This window comes from Aquila chrysaetos, chromosome 18, assembly GCF_900496995.4.
Source record: "Aquila chrysaetos chrysaetos chromosome 18, bAquChr1.4, whole genome shotgun sequence".
Taxonomy (NCBI): Eukaryota; Metazoa; Chordata; class Aves; order Accipitriformes; family Accipitridae; genus Aquila; species Aquila chrysaetos.
Genome location: NC_044021.1, coordinates 11812115 through 11834444, shown reverse-complemented (window position 1 = coordinate 11834444; position 22330 = coordinate 11812115). Strand labels below are relative to the sequence as shown.

The window sequence follows — 22330 nt, the reverse complement described above, 5'->3', positions numbered from 1 at the left end:
TCATCATATTTCTTGTGAAGAAACCAGAAGCGCACCCTTCTGCAGATATTGAAGGCATTCAGAGTTTGAATCTAGGTCAAGAATATACTTTTGCAAATTTACTCATGCTTGTAAGGTGTCTGACATAGGATTGTGAATGTGTTTTTTCATGTGCCTTCTAGAGAAAGAAATGGTGTTGAATCATAGGCAAAGTGTTAACAAACATAAAAAATTAGCTTAGGTTTTGGCATTTAAAACAGATTTGTGAATAAAGTATTCACTTCGCATATTAAAATGTGAATATTAGGTTCTCTCTTCACCAGATGAGGTTTCATCCATGTGAGAAGTCCCATGAATGAGAGGAGAGAGTATGCCCCAAAGTCTTTATTTTCATATTGCTTGAGCTTTATTTTAATCTCATTCTTGATTATGATTAATTAATGCTCCTCTCCCTGGATACTATTTCGGATTAGAAATGTGCTTCTTGCAGTTCAACCATCCATCGCTCTGTGACAAAGAAATCCAAATGACCTCCGTAAGAATCAGAGACAAAGAATCAAAACCTGTCAACTTCTCTGGAAAAGATCCAATCTTAAAATCGTATTTCAAGCAAGTTATTTTATTTTCTTTTATTCATTGATTCTTACAGTTTGATACATTTTAAATCAATAGAAAGATTTCAATGGACTTCAGTAGACTTAGGAGCTCTTTTCTTTTGCATGAAAAGAGCAACAAAGGTCATAGGAAGTTAATGGCATATCTCGGAATCAGTGATGAGTTGACTCGGGTGACAGTTTTCGCTCCTGAAGTGTGTACAACCACTTCTGCACCTGCCCTTTTCCATTTTTTTTACCTTCCTGAACTAAAGAAGTGTTGCTGAACAGATCTAGGGATGGTATGGATGTGCTTAGGTGAGCATGGATTACCATATTATTATACTGCTACTAAATCATGTTAACAAAGCGTACTAAACTCTTTACAAGTGTCATGTAACACAGCTTAGCTCAGCTCACTTTCACTGTGAACTAAAATAGATTGTATTCACTTGCATTTTTTTGTGGTACAACAGAGGGAGTGGGTTTCACTCAGCTGGCACCTCTGATTCCAGCAAACTGTTGTCACTATCTTCCTGGAGTTAGACTGGTTTTTTTTTAAATGGCTGAGATGCTTTTACTCCAGACTCAAACAGTGGATGCCTGTTTTCAGTGCCTGTAAAATTTGGGCCCTTCATTAGCTCCACAGAAAGAACCCAGACCAGACACTGAAATCAATTATAGTTAGCACCTACCAACATCTGACATTTCGGGAATGCTGGCATTGTAAACGTCCTTTGTAAACATTGGCTCATTGTCATTGATATCATGGATCTTAATGATGAACTCAGATTCTGGTTCCACTGGTCTTCCAGTCCTTCTGTTTATAGCCTGGGCACGGAGTATGTATACAGGCTTTTCTTCTCTGTCTAGTCTCTTTGTGGCCTGGATGTCACCAGTGTTTTCATTGATAATGAAGAGGTCTCCTGCTCCATCTCCAGAAAGGATGTACTTAAGTGATCCATCTCCTTTATCCTGGTCTGAATGCAGCTGGTGGTGAAATGGGAATAAAAGAAAGAAGGGAAAATAAATAATTGGGACACAATTCTAGATACTTTAACTGATACCTAGATACATGCTTTAGTATTATTAATACCCAGCCAAAAGGCTGTATACTGCTTTTGGGAAATGAGATGCGACCACAGTAGAAGCAGTGAATTGATAGAGTTGTGTCTTGATGTCGGAATTGAAATGGTCTGCAGTATTATAAGAAATTGCCTGAGGGAAATCATGAACGGAAGCTGCAGATCACTTTCCCAAGCTAAGCATACATCAATCAGGTCTAAATGCTAGTGGCTTGGGTGGAATCCTAGCAATATGTAGGACAGTGAGATCCTACAGTGGAAAAACATTGGATTTGGGAACTGCAGTAAGCAAAGAATTAAAAAGTGGCCAGGCCAGCCACTTCTTAAGTTTATATTCTGGGGTGGTCTGCTCTTACGCCCCACAGACATTATGTTATATACCACATAGTGCACAACATAACAACATACTAAATACACACGTGAATAGCAGATAACTACATGCATTCACAGATGTGGTAAACTAAGAGCAGAATCAGGCAGGCATACTAGACTATTAGAGCACTGGCAGTGAAGAGATCGGCTGCCTTATCCAAAGGGACCCGGACAAAGCTGAAACATGGTGGGGGCAGGGGAAATAAGAGAATGATGGTAATTAGCATACAAAGCATGAGCTGCCCAAATCAACATCTTTTTTTTCCCAGGAGATTTCCACGTCTTTTGAAAAGCTGCTTAGCACACACGCAAGGTATGACCGATTAAATCATACTCTCATGGCTGTTCCTTTGATAAAGGCTTATTTATCCCCCTGGCCTTAAAATCAAGGCTAATCAACTACAATTTCTTTTGTTGTTACATTAGAGAAAATAGAAAATAAAAAAATGAAACATTAAAATTCTTTCTAAAGTCGGGGCATAGGTGGTGAAATTCATGGGGAAAAAAAATCTATTAGGTAGCAGGTTCCTGGAAATTGTTGATTTCATAGAAAAGACATGTTTATGAGTCAGGAGCACTGGACTTTCTCAACCAGTTCTTTGCTTCTCTTTTCCTGCATACAAGTTAGAAAAAAAACCACCTAGTTGATTATGTGGCAAAGTACTTAGCATTGTTGGATGGCATGCTTTGTAGAAGAGAAAGATTTCTGGGTTGAAAGAACATAGGAAGTCTTCACATAGACTTTACCAATGCCTGGCTATGCCCCTACCATGCTGGAAGGGCAGCCTCCAGCATGACCATATGGTCAATGTTTTAGGCTTCCTCCAACTTTCTGCCCAGATCAGGGCTGTGCTGGCAGCCTACTGACTATCCACTTGGTGGCACAGTGCTCCACAGCTTGCGCTTATGCCTATGGTCCCTACAGAAAGCATGTTCCATGCAATAAGTCTGCCTTTAAGGGCAAAACTCTTTGTCACCACACATACAAAAAGTGTCCAATAACACAAAGTATCAGAACTGTAGCACAGTTAATCGTTAGCAGACGTGCTGAGGCACTCTTCTTAAGTTTCTCCTTCGGGGAGAAAATGGGCATTCCTTGTAATTTTGCACAGAGCCGTTCCTCTTGATAATAGGAGTACTCTCCTGGTTTCAGCTGGGATAGAGTTAATTGTCTTCCTAGTAGCTGGTACAGTGCTATGTTTTTGAGCTAGGTATGAGAAGAATGTTGATAACACACTGATGTTTTCAGTTGTTACTAAGTAATGTTTAGTCTAAAGTCAAGGATTTTTCAGCTTCTGATGCCCAGCCAACAAGAAGGCTGGAGGGGCACAAGAAGTTGGGAGGGGACACAGCCAGGACAGCTGACCCAAACTGGCCAACGGGGTATTCCATACCATGTGATGTCACGTCTAGTATAGAAACTGGGGGGAGTGGGGGTGAAGGGATCACCGCTCGGGGACTAACTGGGTGTCGACTGGTGGGTGGTGAGCAATTGCACTGTGCATCACTCAAATATTCCAGTCCTTTTATTATTACTGTTGTCATTTTATTAGTGTTATCATTATCATTATTAATTTCTTCTTTTCTGTTCTATTAAACCATTCTTATCTCAACCCACGAGTTTTACTTCTTTTCCCGATTCTCTCCCCCATCCCACTGGGTGGGGGGGGAAGTGAGTGAGCGGCTGCGTGGTGCTTAGTTGCTGGCTGGGGTTAAACCACAACAAGTACCAATCAATAGCTTGTATGCAACATTTTTCATAAGCAGATTTCAAAACCCTTCACAAAAGCAGTCAATACCATTTGCTCTGTTTTCTGGAAAACAAAGCATAGAATCTTGAAGTTTCTCAGAAGGCTAGTCTTGGAAGCTGGAATAGAGTTTAGGTCTCCTGAGTCCCACTCGGTTGGCCAATACACTCAGCCATAGGGCCTGGAGGAATTATCTGATGAATATCTGTTAGACCTGCTTGTTAAGAAGTCAGACTAGAAGTCTACTGCGGAAAGTAATTTCAATAGGACATTTGAGTGTAATTTTCCTCAAAGGCAACCTGAAACAGGAAAGGCATGGAAAGAATTTTGTCTTTAAAATTGTGTATTTTTTTATGATTGTTTCACATCAAAAATTCAACTTTTGTTTGCCTTGAAAGTCTCTTTAACTTTGTCTGTATCATATTGGGACAAAAACAGCCCTCAGTAACAGACCATCATTAATTCATAAGAATCATGGAATAGTGCTGTTGTGAGACTTATTACAGGCTGAAATCCCAAACTCATTTTTATCATCATTTTAATTAAAACTAGTTTCAATGAATAAGGTAACAAAAAAGGTCAAGATAGAAAAGGTGTTGGAACTGCTGGGAATTGTCTGCCGTAATATTCTTTTCCAGACCACCTAAAGAGCTAAAAATGGAAACTTGTGTGTTTTTTCCAAGTCCATAGTTTATGAAATTTCCACTCCTCCTCCACAATTAACCCACCTATGTAAGATCGACTGCGACTTTGGATATCAAGACAAAGTATACCTCAGTGTAATGACTCATCAATATTGAGAATGAGGTGATCATCAAAAGATCAATCTCTAGCCCTTCAGCAAAAGCACTAACTTTTGAAAATAAATGTTCCCTAGGCCTATACCACAACCCCAGCATGAACTGCTTAATAGCTGGGCCAAAATAGTTTGGGTTTTGTTCCCTTCTTTTCAGAAAACCATTTTGGTTTTATATATTAGATAAAACAAGCAGATCTCCAGAAAAGTTTCTCATAGATGATAAATTTGTAACATTCACTTGTGAGGAAAACATCTGAAAAAACGATTTATTACTTTAGATTACTTTATCTGTCCTTGACCGTTTGCTTGGTAGAAAAGTTTTATCCAGGCAAAGACAATCATCTGTTTTATTTTTTCTTAAGTGTCAGTTTATCTTGAAAGCAATATTTTGCCTGTGTGACCTATATGAAGAGGGAAATTGCTACTGTAACCAAGTTAAAAAAAAATAAATTGGGAATAAAATTAAAGGAGAAATAAATGTGCAAGTTGAGGCTAAAAAGAAGGGCCTGGAGGTGAGATGCACTTAAAAATACAGTTGATGGTTTTGTATATAAAACTTAACACCATTGTTAAGTTATGAGGATGAAATGAGTAGTAATAACAACACCTCTCTTTCCTTTTAAGTTGAAGTTATTTTTCACTACCCAGACACCTCATTGCAAAGGAAGTTTGCTGTGATGAGATATGCCTATAAATTATACTGCAGATGCTTTTAGCAGGACTGATCCTAGCCAATAAAAGATATTATAGCTTCACTCTGCTAACCCGTGTTGCAAAAGAGTGTCCATTATCCTCTGCATAAAGTTGGTCATGGGACAGATAAATGGACCATGGCAGATAGTCATGGGATAGAATAAAACGTCTTGGGACATAGTGCTCATGTCAGCTGGGCTGTATCATATTACCATTCCTCAATACAAAGTTAATTCAGCCACAGGTTTTTAGGGCTCCACTTAAAGGTAGATTTTTTTATTTCCTTAGGAACTCAGTGTTACTCAAAGGCATTCATTTCAATTGGTGACTGAACTCAGCCATACCTCAAAGGTAAGCAAAATTGTGAAGAAATAAGTCTATGCAATAAAAAGTAAATGCATCAGCAATTGCACTGTATTAATATTATAGTAAATTGATTCATTCAGAATCTAATCTGGACACTTTTGTGAAATCGTCCATCAATCACTGGCTAAGGCTGAGGATGAAAGACAAATTAAACATTTTACTATGCCCTAGGCATACTTTTACTCATTTTACTTTAATACCACTGTTAAGTGAACCATCTGGTTTGCTTTTAATGACCTACAGTCAGATAAAAACTGTCCAGCCGTTCTTTCTTCCCTGCGCCCCCCCGCCCCAAATGTCCTGGCCCAAAAATTCAAATACGGCGTCCTGAAAACAGGGAAGGCTTCAGGCCTCCGGGAAGAGGTGTTTAAAGTGCATACAGCAGCATTAGCTGCCTGTATTTGACGTTCTGCTTGTTGTCAAATACACAATTACTTTAAAAGGAGCGTTTTTTTTTCCCAAAGTAGCTACAATCTGGAGTAATCTCCTTCTCTGCAGCGCTTCTGGCAGAGCCCTCTGAAAGAGCCAAGGGTGGTGGCAATCGGGTGTCTTCAGCACGACGAAAAGGAAAGGGCAAGTCAAAGCTGTGCTCAAGTATTTGCACCGTGAGCTTTTTTTTTTTTCCTTCCCCCGAGTGAATGCATTTACAGCATTTTTGTTCATCTCCAATAGACAGTATTGCTTCACTTTAAAGCAACACTCCAGGAAAATTTACCAGGGTTTTAAAAATTGAGTTGGACCCATGCTACACAAACAGGAATTACTTCAGCTATGTATGTGGGAAGAATTTAAGGGCATGTTTCATGTGCTTTTGCAATAAGGCTATAAAGTGAATGGCACGAAAACAGCAGATCCAATTTGCATTAAGTTGTACAATTCATTATTGCCCATCTCTGGTATTATAAATTCATGAGCTCTACTCCAAAATGTCGGCAGCTCTTACAAAAGAAGCAGCGTTAGTGTGTTTGAAAGAGGTGAGGGATGGCGGCTCCCCCGGGTGGGTCACGGCAGGGCCCGGCAGCCAGGGCCCGGCAGCCAGGGCCCGTCCCACCGCCCCGGCCGGGAGCAGGGCAGCCGGGGGGGCACCGGGGCAGCCCCGGGCATCGGGCACAACCTGGGGAGGGGAACGGGCCGAGGCCAGGCCACGACGTGGGCCCGTGGGTGGGCCTGGCTTGGCAGGGCCCATGGCCGGGCGGGACAGGGCTGTGGGGAGCCGGAGAGCGGCCCTGCTCTGGGGGCTGCCGTGGGTCCTGGGCCGCGGGCGGGGAGGCGGCCCTGGGCCTGGGCAGGGACAGTCAGGGCTGGCGGGGCCTCAGGGCCCTTTTCTCACCATGCTAAATTGATTTTGATATGAAACTGCGTGAAACAGCAGGACCAAAACTGTATAATGAAAGTGAGATCCCATATATTTTAATAGGTTAAGGCTAAGCGCTAACTTTTTTGTGTGTTTGAATGGAATACGTTAGAGAGAAGCGGCTTTCTAGCACGCATATTTGTAACAAGGTTGTACTGAAAATGTACTTTTATAGCTGTGGTAACTAAATTCCAAAAAATTGAAATTGCAGGCTCTGAGTATTCTCCAGAATGAAATAACATCCCTCCTCTACCTCCCTTTATTACACTGATTTAAACAGCATAGTTAGTCTCATTTATGAAGTGGCTTTAGGTTATGCAAGACGGCTGTAAATTGCAGTTTAGCTCCCACTAATGTCATATTGCTGGTTATGATACCTGGCAATTCAGTGGGTGAGATGGTTTTCCATCCACCCTGCAGACCAAGTTCTGTTTCCTGTTGTGAATATAACACCCTACTTGCTGAATTTCAGAGTCGTTACTGAACGTCTGCAAAGATCAAAGTCAATAGACCTTGGGATGTACACACTGAACCATCAACCTACTATTATCCAGAAATAAGCTGCCTGTTGTGTCCTATTATTTGTTTGTATTTATAAGAGAAACTTGCTATTCTGGGGTTGCTGTGGTCACATTTTTGTCTCCTAACACAATAATGAAATAGAGACCAATTATTAAAATAGTAAGTAGGCAGTTGGTAGGTAGCTAATAAAGAGAATTATGGGTTTGCTCTTGGCAGTATTCATAGCACATGATTTTGCTCCAAATTGAATAGATCCAAACAGCAGAGCCCTGTCTAGTCATTAACAAACTCAACCACATGTATTGCTTGAGGTTACACAGTGCAATGCTACAGCATTCAGAAAAACTAAAGCACTTAAAATGAAACTGCTAATACTATAATATTGCACACAGTTTCTATTTCAGAATAATAACAACTTGCACTCTTCCATTTCTCTTCTGGTGCTCTGTATCCCTATAGCATCAACCAACCTCTTCAGTTAATATCCTAATCAGCACCATTAATATCATCAAATAATCACTGCCAAAGTTTTTGCTCCACTTGGTGCCTCCGTGTTAAAAGGAAAATGGCATTGGTTTTGCACATTAGGTAACAAGTATTTACGTATATTTTGCAGAAGTTTAAGTATAGACTTCTTCCTAATGCACAAAAAAACACCCCCCAAACACTATATATGTGTTCCATATACCTACATATACACACACTATAACATGTATCATCAGGGCAAATACCTACACAAATCATTTATTTCAAGCCATAAAAGATCCTTTCTTCTAAAAAGATATTCCACAAGATCCACAGCAAGATCCAGCATCACCAGAAATGACAGATTTCCTATGGACATGTGTGCCATGTTCTTATGGCCTCAATCATGCTAAGGTCTGGTTCCTTTCATGGTCCACGTAACCTCTCTATCTGACTCACCCTAAGGCAAAGCATCCTGCTCTCCCTCATATCACTTAGTCCACTGCATGGTATTTTACCCTTCCTGCTCCAGCCCGTGTCCTCAAAACCTCTTGACTGCAAAATGCTGCTACTTCTTGTGTTCCCTAAATACTGGCCGGAGAAGAGACAGCACGGGCTGTAGTTGGTGGTGGCTTATATGTGTGTTTATGGAACAGCCAGCTGACCAAACAGTCAAGGCACAATGTAGGTTTATTTGCCTTAAGCAACTACTGTTCTTCCAAACTGTATATGAAATTATTGGTTTTGACACCTTTATTCCTCTATAAAATTTAATTGAAAGCAGTTAATGGATTTAAAAATTATTTAGAGGTGGCCAATGGAGAGAGAGAAAGAGAGGCTAGAGTGCTGAAGCTAGTTATATGCTCAGGCCAGATATCTGGAAGGTTATGTCAAGACTTAGGCTACACTTAGGGACCACTATTTCAAAAATGTAGCTTAAATTTCTGTTAAAAATGGGAGGATAAATGCTAAAAAAGAAGTTGGAAGACAATGGGAGAAAGATGCTACAGTGCTTCCAACTTTTCTTGGTGTTTAGAGAAACTAGAAGAGGTGATTTCTTTCCATTCTTATATAAAGTATTTTGAAGATCATATGAAGATTTATACTCTACATCCTCAAAAGAGCTGGACAGCCAGAGTTTGAAGTAAGATTCAAGCACTGTCATTTTCAAAGTAGATAAAACAAAAAAAATTTGACAAAATTAAAAAAGAAATGCAAACAGGCCCAGCCTTACCAGATCACAGCATCACGATTCCAGATGTACAGCTGTCAGAAACAGCACTTCCACACAGGGGCTGTTAGACTGCTACAACAGGCACTTTTTGTATCTCATCACTAACCCAAGATCTGCTGTCCTAAGCAATCAGCAGTCTTCATTGTTCATCACTTTCTTGAACTTACAGATGTCACAGTTTATGGAATACTTAAATTAGTTAACTATAGAAAGTGACAAGTTTACTATAGTAAGTATAGTTACTATACTATAGTTAATACAGTAAACCTGAATATGGCTCAGTGTGATTCCTGAGTGTTTCAGTTTTTTAATGCAGTTTTAATTTGCTTGCTTCCTGCTATGCCTAGTGAAGAAAAAGGCGCAACAGGTACACAGTTCCTATTTGAAGAAATCACTGCTCTGGTGATTAGAAAGAGTCTTGTTTTCCAGATTAGATGTGCATTTCTTGTGCCAACATTGTTCTTCTGTTTTAAGAACCTCTTCCCACATAGATACATTCTCCCTCATCCAACATTTATAGATAATAATCCCATATGCTCTCATTATTTTTCTTTGCTAGGCTACCAGCCTATATACAGTCCTTGCTTGCAAAATAGGCACTTCTGAGTCCTCGGTTGGAATCCTGTTTACAACCCCAGTCTCTCATTTTCAAGTCAAGTGGATTCCAAAAAGAGCCAGTGAAGAACAGGCCAGATATGAAGGGCTGATGATACTAGTCATTTTTTCTGTAATTGCTGCATTTCAGTTGGCCTGCCTTCTGTATGAATAGACACAGGTCTTTGAACAATAATGTTGATATTTTCCTTTCTATTAGAAATGGTACAAACATTTGCCATTTTCATTGCCATATCAAACTACCCTTTTCCTGTCATCCCATGACTGACTAAAACACTCAAATTTTTTGTCCTGCTCTTGCTGTTTCTAATTTATGACCATTCATTATGTGTTGGATTTTTTTTTAATAACTCCTATTTCAAGAACATTGCATTTTTATCCTGTTTCTATTCCTTCCATTTTGAAGACCATACTTTTCTTCCTGTGTGATGTTCTGGTCATCAATAAAGGTTAAGATTTACTACTGAAATCTAGCATGCAAACATTAAATCTGTAGTAAATTAATGAAATAGACCACTGAAGGTTACTGAGGTTATATGAGATTTCTGCACTTTGGGGTGTTGGTTTCTTTGGAGCTATTGGAAAATATGCTGTGTGCTATTTGCATTGTGCTTACTTTTCTGGGTTTTGTTTATAAGAGATTGTATAGCAGAACCTGAAATTCTTTAAACCATGGCTCATTCAGCTGTGGGATCCCATTAATACAATAATACATAACAGACTATATTTTTATATAAAGTTCATAATGGCAAGCTACTTTTTTTAAGGAAACCATATCAGCATCAGCCCTGATTGCATGGAATCAGGTATGCTAGAAGAAAAACTCAGGAAAAAATAAAAAATAAAATTGTAAAGGATACAGGGATCCAATACTTGGACTATTAAAATGCAAATGAAATGTTTTATTAAGGTAAGCACCTCAGAGTATACCAGGGAAAGGGTAAAACAATAATGACCCCTAAGGGTGTCCTTTAGCCTAAGTACTGCTTCTTAGCTCTAGGCCTGAGGTTTTTACCAAAAAAACTCCATGAGATTAAAAAAAAAAAAGAAAAAAAAAGCTAAAATTTCACCCATTGCAAATGGGGAAAAATGCTAGATGTCAGATAGAAGTGTTCAGTAACAGCAGTATCTTCTGCAAAAAAGATTGTCCTGATATCAAGAACTATAGGAGGAATAAAAAAACACCTAGAAAAAACCCCACCAGGGTGATGCTATCTTTCTGTTTCTTGAGAGCATCAAAACGTTAGTGATCTTTCTCATTCACTCTCAAAAGTAGGAGTGCCAATCTATTCCCTGTAAATGAATGACACTAAGAGAAGCTACAAAACAGCTTTGTGCTGCTGAACAACTTCAGGAAATGAATGGACCAAAAAGGACTAAGAACATTTCAAGATTCAGAAGCAACCAGGTACTCAAAAGGCAAACTGAGAATAAAAGATGTTGGCATCTGATTTCAAAACAAACAAACAAAACACAGAAAAGGCACTATAATAAAAGTAAAGGGTGCTGGAGTGAAAAAAAAAAAAAAAAAAAGGAGTAAGAAATAGAGTATAAAGAGCCCTGGAATAAAAATTTGTTGTTTGACCGGGGACAAGAGGCAAAGCACTCTCACTTTGGACCCTCCAGGCAGGCTGGAAGGCTCCTTTCATTCTCTTTTTGTGAGGGCTATATGTGAGGCTGCATGGCTTGAGATAGACAGGGACAACAGTTTGTCTGATGTTGTGATCCTTGGTTTATGGAACAGGCTGCCCAAACAGTAGTCGGGAACCTATTGTTGTATTTTAAACTTACGAAGCTCAGAATAAACATCCATACTCTGGTGACTCACACCTTTATTACACATCCTTCAAAATCACAAACAGGTTTTCTAACCTGAAGTGCAAACATGCAACCACAGCTAATCAGCTTTGCAAGAAATCAATTGGAAAATGTCAATCCTTTCAACGTTGCCTAGGGCCTATCTACTCTTTTCCCTCTTGGGTTCCCCAATTGCTGCTGCTCTTCACTGTGATTAAACAGGGACAACGGCACAAGAGCTTTTGTCCTGCACTGCAGTACCTCAAACTAGAAAGGTCCCTTATTCTGTTGTCCCTTCTCTCTAGGGACAACTTGTTATCAGATCTTAATGAATATTTAAGCTACAAACTAGATAAAGGTGTGTCCATGTTCTCCCAAGCTGATTGCTGCTCAGCTCTTCTGTGGTAATACAGTTTTATTTGTTCCTCTTCCTATTATCTCTAAGCATAATTATAGCAGGAATTTACAAATTTTGCCTTTACAAAGACAAATAGGTCTTTAATTTATAAGGCACAAGAGACTGTGGTGTCAAGTCTGATCTCTATATGCATGGGCCCTTGAATTTCATGTTCTTTTATCAAGCTTCTTGCTTTTCTTTGAACTACTGTATAACGGTAAGAAAGATAGCCAATCTTCCTTTTAGACTCTAAGGCACTCAAAACAATTCTGCCTCTGAATAATAACTCACCTCTCATTTAAAAAAAAAATAAAACCCCTTGGTTGTAAACTGAATTTTCCCAGTTTTACTTACAGCAGTTGGGTTTCATTATGCCTTTGTCTGAAAGATTAGAGAGATCTCTCCAGCTAAACGGTAGTGATGTTAAAAGAGCATTGTACAGACTTCTGCAATTACCCTCACAAAAGCATGAAGCTCTGGTTGTTCTCCTAAGGAAGGCCAAGGCAGTTTAAAAAAACCTGTATTGTCTCTGTCACAGTCTTCCTGTCTCATCTTAGACAGATCAGTACTTGATGCTTCCACATTCTCCCTGCAGTAAAATGTGAGTTGTTAACAATGTCCAGTTCTGTATGTAGTGACTATAACATGATTTGAGAGCCTTGGGTGTAATTTGTTCTGCATTAGTTTGCGGAAAGACTGAGGATTATTTAACTGAAGTCAAGGCTAGCAATACTGTGGCTTTGCCACAGCCTGCTGCATTTAGAGGGTGGGGGGATGGCCTATTCCTAATCTAGCTGTAATGCTGGAAAATCTAATTGCTCTCAGGTGTTTGTCATTATCCACCAACTGAAGGTTACTGTCACCACAAGTTAGCTAAGGGATGGGGTAGACAGGGGAGTTTCTGCACTCTGGGGCTGGCTATATTAGCTCAAATAACATTTCAAGGTATCTTAAGACTTTGTGGTAAAGTGAAATGGAATATATGTGCTTTCATTTCTATTAGGTGAGCTGTGGGGTTAAGGAAAATTAAGTGCCTAACTTGTAATGATTTTCAATGGGAATACAATGAGTCCCTAAAGGGATGCATGCCTCCCTGGGAAATCTCTTTCCAAACCCCCTATTTTTCAATGAGAATTGTACACACAATTGAAGACCACCAACTTTCATTATAGCTTTTTTCCAAGTCAGAGCAAAATAGTTCCAATATCCCGATATCCTTGTTTATGTAAAATACAGGTATGCGCACAGGAAAAGGTACTTACAGCACAGTTAATGTACCTCCAGTCTTTAAGCTTACTAATTCATACATAAACTATGTCCTATTTTCCTTTTCATTCAAGAAAAGATACTCATTGAGCCAAAAGGCCCATATATATATATCTCATCTTTTAAAAATTACACAGGGAAAGAAACCCCAAATCATATGAGTCTTTTTGTGTACCCAGCCATTTTATGGCAGAATACTTTTGTGGGTTTGATCTAAATATTTTTCAGTTAATTTGAAGGTCTTCAACTGACTATAATGAGACTTCTGTCCTGTACTGCATTACTCAAACAAAAAGGGAACTTACATAGTGGTAGATGACAGCAGGTTTTCTACTGAGATTAGAAGAAAATATTTTTTTCAGAAAAGAGTACATTCAACAAACATGCACTTCAATAATTAATAATTTGGTTTAGTATATGACCCTTAATCTCTAAATTATGTGATGTGTATAGTTAGTGAAATCAGTCTGTATTATATGCCCAGCTTTGATTGCCTGTGATTTCGCAGAGAATTTACCCAGTGACAGTTGCTTACTTTTTATCAGTGGTCAAAATTATCAATTTCATCACTGAGAAAATGTTTTCCTTGGGCTCATGAATTTTCAAAAATGGCTCTCAAAATTTCAAAAATTATATGATAGGCAAATATAGCACCTTCATTAAGGTATATGAACAAGTACATTTCTAATTCAGTGAAAACCTCTATTCTCCTATGGGGGGAGGGGAGAAAGTATCTCAAAGATGAACCAGGAAAAAAACAAACCAAACCAAAAAAACCCCCATGGCCTAATATCCAGAAATGTTTTTACTGGGATATAGTTGAATAAAACATCAGGCTGCTTCAGCAAGTAACAGCTTCTGACTACTCCCTGATGGATGCGCTTGAAAGCAAATGCTCATCCTTTGCTTACTGACAAAGGTGACCCTTTGATATTCTGAGCACTTGATGCTGACAATCAAATCCTGAAATATGTGTATGAATTTTATATGCTATATAAAAGTGTGTGTGGCAGGGAGGAAAGCAGGAGGATGGAGAAGGGAGGATATAGACAAACACTAAAACAAATGAGAACCCAGATTCAGATTTAAATGAAGACTTAACAAGAAAGAAATTAATTCATATCCACAGGTTTAGTTGAGTCTTTAATCTATTTGCATGCCTGGATCATTTAGTTCTACAGTTCAGAAGCTGGGGAAAGGAAAAATATCTCCATGCTGTCGTGTTCCCTAGCTTTGTTTCTCAACAAAAGTTTGTGTCGTGTAAACAGATAATTAAGGATTTGTGTGAGACAGCAGGTACAATCTAAAAGGCTGCACATTTAAATCTCAACAGGACCCTCTTGAGGAAGGCTGCTCAGCTAGGAATATGTTTATGGGAAACCTTAGCCAAGGCTGCCATTGAGTAGATTCTTCTTTCAAATGAGTATTCCTCAAAGTGCATTCATCAGGATGTAAAGGGATAGCTCACATGACTTGAATGCTGCAACAGAAGGATATAGGCCCTTTAGAAATGCCAGGCCAGGAAGGCACGCAGGTGGATTAGCAAAAGATCAGCTCAGGTAGATGGAGCTTTGCTTTGGAACAGGTCACAAATCAGTCAAGAGCTTGTGGATAAGAGGACAGACCAACACAAGACATCACGGTAGGCATCTGCTACAGACTGCCTGCTCAAAGAGATGAAGTAGATGAAGCCTTCTTTAGACAGATGGCAGAAACCCTATGATTGCAGGCCATAGTACTTATGGGGGACTTTAATCATTCTGATGTTTGCTGGAAGGGCAATATGTCTGTGTGCAAGCAACCCAGTTTTCTGCAGAATGTCATAAGAGAATTTCTTGATCCAGGTGATTGATGAGTTGACCAGAGGATGCATTATGTTGGACCCATTACTCATGAATAAAGAAGAACTGCTCAGGGATGTGCAAGTGCAATTTGCCCACAGGCCCCAAAGATCCTTGAGCCTAGCAGAAAATTCTGGTGGAGTGAAGCATTATCCACAGCAGACAAAACCCAATGAATTAGGAGCCTTTTAAATAAATTGGACAAACTCACTTCTCTAGAACAACATTGATGCATCTAAGGATGGTGATATCATTGGGGAAGGTTCTTAAATTCCAAAAATAAGGAAAGCCACACTCATTCTAAAGAAGGGCAAGAAGAAGGATCTGGAAACTAGAGACTGGTCAGCTATACCTCAGTTCCAGGGAAGGTTATAAAGCAAATCCGCTTGGAAGATACATTCAGGTACATGAAGAAAAAGGTGATTTGGCACAACCAACATGGATTTAGTAGTGGAGAATCACGCTTAACTAACCTGATTGCCTTCCATGACGGCATGGATGGCACTGTGGGCAAGTAGAGAGCAGTGGATATTGCATGCCTTTAGCAAGACCTTTGACACAGTCTCCCATAGTACCCCGACAGACAAATCAGTGAGATATGGACTGGAAAAATGTCCAATAAGGTGGGTGGAAAATTGGCTGGATAGCCAAGCTCGAAGTGTTGTGATCTGTGATATGAAGTCTGACTGGTGGCTGATTACTAGTGATGTTCCTCAGGGGTTGATACTGGGGGTCAATGCTGCTTCATGTCTTTATTAATGACTCAAATGATGGAATGCATGCTCAGCAGTTTTTCAAATCATAAAAAAAATGGAGGTTGGTTGGGTGAAGCTCGCTCAATATTGAGAAGGTAGAGCTGCTATCTGGAGGGACCTCAACAGCCTGGAGAAATGGACTGATGGAAAACTCATGAAGTTCAGCACAGGCAAATGCAAAGTCCTGCATCTATGCTGGAATAATCCCTTGCAGCAGTACAGGCTGGATAGAAAACAGTTTTGCAGTGAAGTATCTGGGCATTCCGGTAGACAAGAAATTGAATATGAATCAGCAGTGTGTCTTTGCTGAGAAGAAAGCCGACTTGTTTGTTTTAGCAAAAGTATAGCCTGTTGATTGAGGGCATTGATCATTCTCCTCCATTCAGAGTTTGTGAGAATACAACTGGAGTACTGCATCTAGTTTTGCCCCTTCTCTGTACAAGACAGACATTAACATATTGCAGTGAGTTTACAGAAGGGTCACCAAGAGGGTTAGGGGGGCTGGAGCATATGATGTATGAGAAGAGGAGAGAGAAACGGCTTTGTTTAGAATTAAGAAGAGAAGGCTTATTGTTGTTTACAGTTACCTATTGGGAGGGTGTAGAGAAGGCAGAACTTGAGAAGGCAGTGACAGGATGAGAGGCAATAGACACAAGTTGCAATGAGGGAAATTCTGATTAGATATTAGGAGGGGAAAAAAAAAAAGAAAGGAGAGATGGTTAAGCACTGAGAGAAGTGCCCAGAGAAGTTGTGGAATCTCCATCCTTGGAAATACACAAAACTTGACCAGACACCGCCCTGAGCAACATGCTCTAATTGGTTTGAGGAGGAGTCTAACCTTCTTCGAGGAGGGGGTTAGGCCAGGTAGCCTCTAGGGGTTTCTTAATTATTCCGTGATTCTATCTGGCAGGAGTGATATTCAGTCCCAGGCTTCAGGTAATAGTTCAAGATCCAACATTGCCTGTCTAAGAATGAGGGTTTATTTTGACTGGAGTGAGAATACTTGTGTCTATGCTTTCCCAATTATATCATATCTAGTATTCATGAAAGAAAAGAATTCTCTCTGCAGCACATATAATTGGTGTGATCCTATCACTCTAAATAATCTAAAAGGAATTTTTCATAAAATACTTTCTGTAGGTAAAATAATAGATATTTGCATGAGGTAGGTTTATCAGGTGAATGGTGTAGATCCTGACAGGCTTTGTTACTTGGAAGTAGCATGAGGCTTAAGCACACACCAGTTTACAATTACCATGAATATACATGCAAGAGTTTTCATCCACAGGGCATTAACTCTTTGCCCTCAGCCCCCTTGGCAGTTGTTATTCCCTATGTGTACAGGACATTCTGTGAGGAATTTTAGCAGTTGTAAGCAGCATTAACTCTGCTTTAAACAACTGACCTGAAATGTGTAAAACCACAGAAAGAGCATGGAGTGGAAAGAAACCATGAATGCTCTGACACCTGTGTTTGCATGCCCTTTAAATCCTCTGCCAGTGCCCCAGTCAGCTTGATTGTAAGGGCTGCTAGGTAGCAGGAAGCATGTCATAGAGCCAAAGGTACAGTTATACTGTTTGGCCCTGTCTTTTAGAGAGACCTTAACCTTCCGTTAATGATAACATGATGCTAAACACAGAAGTTATAGAAATGACTTAACTTGATGTTGCCTTCCGACATGAAGATATAGTATGGGCAAAGCTGACAAACATGCTAAAGATGACTGAATGAGCGTTATGTGAGTCTGTGCGGGACAGTAAAACCTTCTTTGTTCCAATAGACATCTAATGGTGAAATATTGCTTGATGTTCCACAAAGAGACAAAGTAAGAAATAGTGCCAGATAGATGATATTCCTATACAGAGAGGCCATTCCAGCTGAGCTCTTCTGGAGCTCGGCTCTGTACGGCACGGCATATGCAAGTTGGGGATAGAGGGCTGCAGTCTTCGTTGAATGATATGATTCCAAAATAAACATCTCTGAAAAGAAAACAGTGGGAATGATAGTTCTAGCATAAACATTTGCTGATCTGTTTTTCCCCTTCTCCTTTAATGTATGTTTTTAACTCCCAGCTAACTCAGTGTTTCATTTCTTTACAACCTTTGTTGTTCTGGGTTTTTTCCTGAAATTAAAGAGAAGAGAGAAAGGATTGATATTTTTCCTTTCTCCTTTCCTTCCAGAGGGTGATTCTTCCCTTTCCTTCATCTGCTACCTCAGACTTTCATAACTACAAGCTTCACTGAATCCTCAAGTACTTGCAAGTGCATGCTGAGGTTTGTTTCACCCCATTAATGGTGAAAGCAAGCCACAGTCTGCATTAGCGCATACGGATCAACAGTAGGTATTCACATCACAACACATTTTCAGTTTGTGTTTTGAAATGTTACACTGACTGGCCACAGCTCTCAATCTGCTGCTGCCCCACTGTGAACCTATGTTCACCAGTGAGAGAAACGGCAGCAAAAGAAAAGGGAGTCACAGACAATATGAGTTTCATTTAATAAAGAGATTTCTCCAAGTTTTATGGTTTAATATTTTTGGTGAGCTAAGTGTAAACAACAAATGGTGGAGCAACAATGGTTCTTTGTCTTGGGCCTGAAAAAGGGATTTTTTTTTAGCTGTCGCTAGCCTGCAAGTTCTATATTCATGACATTGCAGCTTTATAGTGAGGACTTTACTGTGCTATACAAACAAATAAGAAAATGGTAATCATGGCTCCAAAGACCAGTGATCTAAGTAACCCAAAATAAAGCATGAACTTCACCTGCAGTCTCTCCTTGGGGAGAAAGATTAATGTGTTCAGCTGTTTTTGTATAGCTAGAAGTCTAGGGGTACACAATTCAGGAAGACATGCTGATTGCTAACAAGAGGAGGAAAGGATGATCTGTGAAAAGATGTGTCCCAAAATGTAAGCACTGGTATGAGCAGGTCATTAGCATATGGAAAACAAAATTCTCTAATTCAGGGCACAAAAAATGAAAAATAAGAATTAACAGAAATACTGGCTTGAGGGTCCCAGGATTTGCTTGCTTCTCTAGGTGAAATGGGAAGAAGGGGAGGAGGTTATGTACTGTTACACTGTAAGTACCATCATGTGCCATAATGGAGGAAATGTGGTATGTTTGAAACAGATGGTTGTAAGGCTCTTATATTGTGTAATATATTTGGATACAAGGATGATGCCAAATAGATTCACAATTATGATGATCGTAAACATTAACCATGCTATATTTCCTGCCTTTTCATTTTCTGAATAACATTCTTGCCCATCCCACCCATTTCTCATTATCTCCTTTCTTAGCCCCCATATGACAGTTTAAAATCTGCAAGCTGTTTCTGGATTGTCGTCCTGGGCCTCTAACCTCTCAACTGTCCCTCATTTCAGAGTTATCTCTATTCCACAGAGACCGGCAGTACAGAGAACTTCTATCAGCGCCAGTAAATCTTTCAAAGAGGAATATAAGACAAGTGTGTGTATGTGTGTGCAATTCAATATAGGAATGAAGGGCACTTGGGAAAGTCAAGTGGTGGAACATAAAATATGAATGATGGATGAGGAATAAAGGAAGTGCAGATGCACCACAGCATTTGTTCTACCTTTTAAGAGAATGACAAGTATTCAGCCTATTGAAGCGGGAGGCAGGTGACCTAATCATTTAACCGGGGGGGGGGGGGGGTGCTAAGAACTCTGATTTTATTATTTTTTTTTAAATATCAGTTTAGAAATTTCTGACTTTCAGCCGTGCATAAGGTTATTTAGCCTCCCTGTACATCAGTTTCCTCGTGTGTAAAAGGCTGGTCTTAATGCTCCTTTCACCACAAAGTTAAACATATCATTGCAATTAACTAATATTGGTACACGTAACGGACCCTATGACTTTCTTGTCAGGAGCAAGGGCAGAAGTGCCATAAATGGCCCACAAAAGCCCTATGCCCTGCTAAGAGAGAAGTTCCTCTGCAGGGGGTCATGCAGCCAGCCAAGGACCACAGCACCCTCACACAGACGGTGTGCTGGAGGGAGCCTACATTTGGAACAGTGCAAAACGTTAGTCCTCCTCCTTCTGCATGGTAAAGAGTGTGGAAGTCCTCTGAGAGGCACAGCATAAAGTCAAATTTCGTGTGCACATTTAGTTGTGGAAGAAGACCGTTGAGGACTTGCCAGCAACAGGGGTCCAGCCCAGAGCCTTGTGTACACTGTGGGCACTGCTGCAACCCACAGAGCACCTCAGATTGACTGATGCAACCTAAGGATGACTGACAGCTGCCTTCAGTTTTGCTGTGAGCCACTTCAAGCCCAGGAATTGTTCAGGACTGGGAGGTCATTCAGACTTAAAGCCTGGCTCTTGCGCTGCCAGTTCTCCTGGAAGCAGAGTGCAGAATCTAGACCCAGAGAAAGGATATTCTGAGTGTCAAAAAAAAATTGAAAACTGTTTTGAGGAGAATCCCTGAATAAATAGAAGTTACAAGTGGAACTTTTAATTTCAGGCCTTGGAAAGATAACAAATAGTCACTGTCTTTGGAATAGGAAACTGAAGGCATCAGGTGCATATCATAGTGCAAGTTACAAGGTAAAGAAAACAAACAGTGAGCAAGTGTTTGCCAATACAACTGCATAAAGGATGTTAAAAGTGCAGATGGGAAAAATTATTTTAGTTTGACTTTTCACATCTGTTTTTTGGGGGAAGCAAAAGTTTTGATGATAAGTACAGAATGCTAGTGTACTAAAGATCTTTGAGGAAGTAAAGGTTTCTCTTGCTAGTTATCACGTCATCCAATTCAGATATGACACCTTTTAACCACTGGAGTAATGTGACACATTATTGCCTCAAATGCTGAAAATGCATGGACAGTATTACATGACAATAATTTTCCTTGTTTAAATAGCCCCTTGTGTGTGCTCACAGCTAGATATTTTTGTCTCAGTATGTGACTTAGTCCCATTACTTGCAATGGTTTGGAGAGATTCTACCTTTTGTTTGATTTGCTTCTGGTGAAATACACTGCAAAGAACGGTTCTGCTTGCCTTCAGAATAGCTGTAGCCAGAAGTAAAATCAGGCAAAAGAAAGAAACACAGTACTGAAACTATATTGTAATGTGATGCCATTTAATTCATCCCCTCCCCCTCCAAAGCAGGATCAACAGTACCTTAAACCATTCATGACAGAGGGGAATTTATTTTTCCCAGTGGTTCTTTCAACACCAGACAAAATGATTCTGGTTTTGCCTACAGTAATGCAGTATCGTCTCTGCTTTGCCCAGTCACATAGCAGCAGGACTTTGACTTTATCTTGTTTGAAAAATGGAGTTGTCAGCAGAGGATGATTGTTTATGATGGGTTGTACAGGTAGTAACATCAGATAGCTTCCAGGCAAGCATACTGCTTGAACTATATGAACATCAGTAAGACACAGCAAAAATGAAAATTATGTCTGGAAGTTTCCTTTTAGTGCCGGACAGAGAGAGTGTGACAAAACCGTTCCCCAGTTGTGCCTGTTGTTATCAGGAAAGCAAGTTGCTCCTTTCCACTGCAGGCTGCCAGAAGCTGTTTCTAGGTTAATGAGTAAGATTTAAGACTTGTTCAGATCTTTCTTTAGTCTAAAAGAAAACGGCATCCTATTCCTTTACGTAACAATGATTTGTAGGTTTGTGCTCTAACAAGACCACTCAGTGATGGATGCCAGTACATGGATTTTATGTAGCCAATGGGACAGCCGTGCAAAGACATCAAGAGCATAAAAATGGTAGCTATACCTTTGAGTATAATCTTGGAACAAGGCAGATTTTTTTCTCTCTTTTGCCCAGGAATATCTGAAGACCTCTAGGGAACGTAGCATATATTTCTATACACAGCTTCATTATTTACCAGTGATTTAGAGATGCATTCACACCAGCCCTTTAAAATTGTACTAAGCAGCCACAAGTACAACTAGATCTCTTTTAAAACCCAACTCAGATGTGGCAGATTTTGGATAGGCAGTAGTTCTGGGCACTTCCCTACTTTGATGCTCATGTGATCCTTTTATTTTATTTTGGGATTGAGTCCCTGCCAAGTGCCATAATTTCTGAACCAGAAAAAAAGATATCTTCAGGTTAAAATGTCACGGTGCCCATCAATCACACTTCAATGAATAGCTGTAGTTCACAAGTTATTCAGCAGTGCAATGAATAATTCCAGTCTAGAACTTTTCTGCAAGTTCCTTATATTATTATGTCTGAGGCTAACCAAGACTGGAGGTGTCAATTTCTACTCTTTTTAAAAGGCTTTATTTCATGAATATACAGGGATGAAATTCAGGAATAAAAGAACTGGATAATAAAGTGATGGATCTGGTGTCAGAGCCACAGAATACAATCAACTCGTCTTGATAACACTGGGAGCTTCTTGTTGGCACCCGCATACTCTTGTCCAGTGTGATACAGCAACATATTCGGGCTGACAGTAAAATGT

General features: G+C 39.8%; 1 protein-coding gene across 1 annotated transcript in view; it reads right to left on the bottom strand.

Moving 5' to 3' along the window:
- Nucleotides 1–22330, bottom strand: part of LOC115353012 (cadherin-6) — a 109634-nt gene that overhangs the window by 28964 nt on the left and 58340 nt on the right. The window contains exon 4 of the mRNA XM_030041913.2: nt 1268–1562. Coding sequence (XP_029897773.1) covers nt 1268–1562 — 295 coding nt within the window. The remainder of the gene's footprint in view (nt 1–1267; nt 1563–22330) is intronic.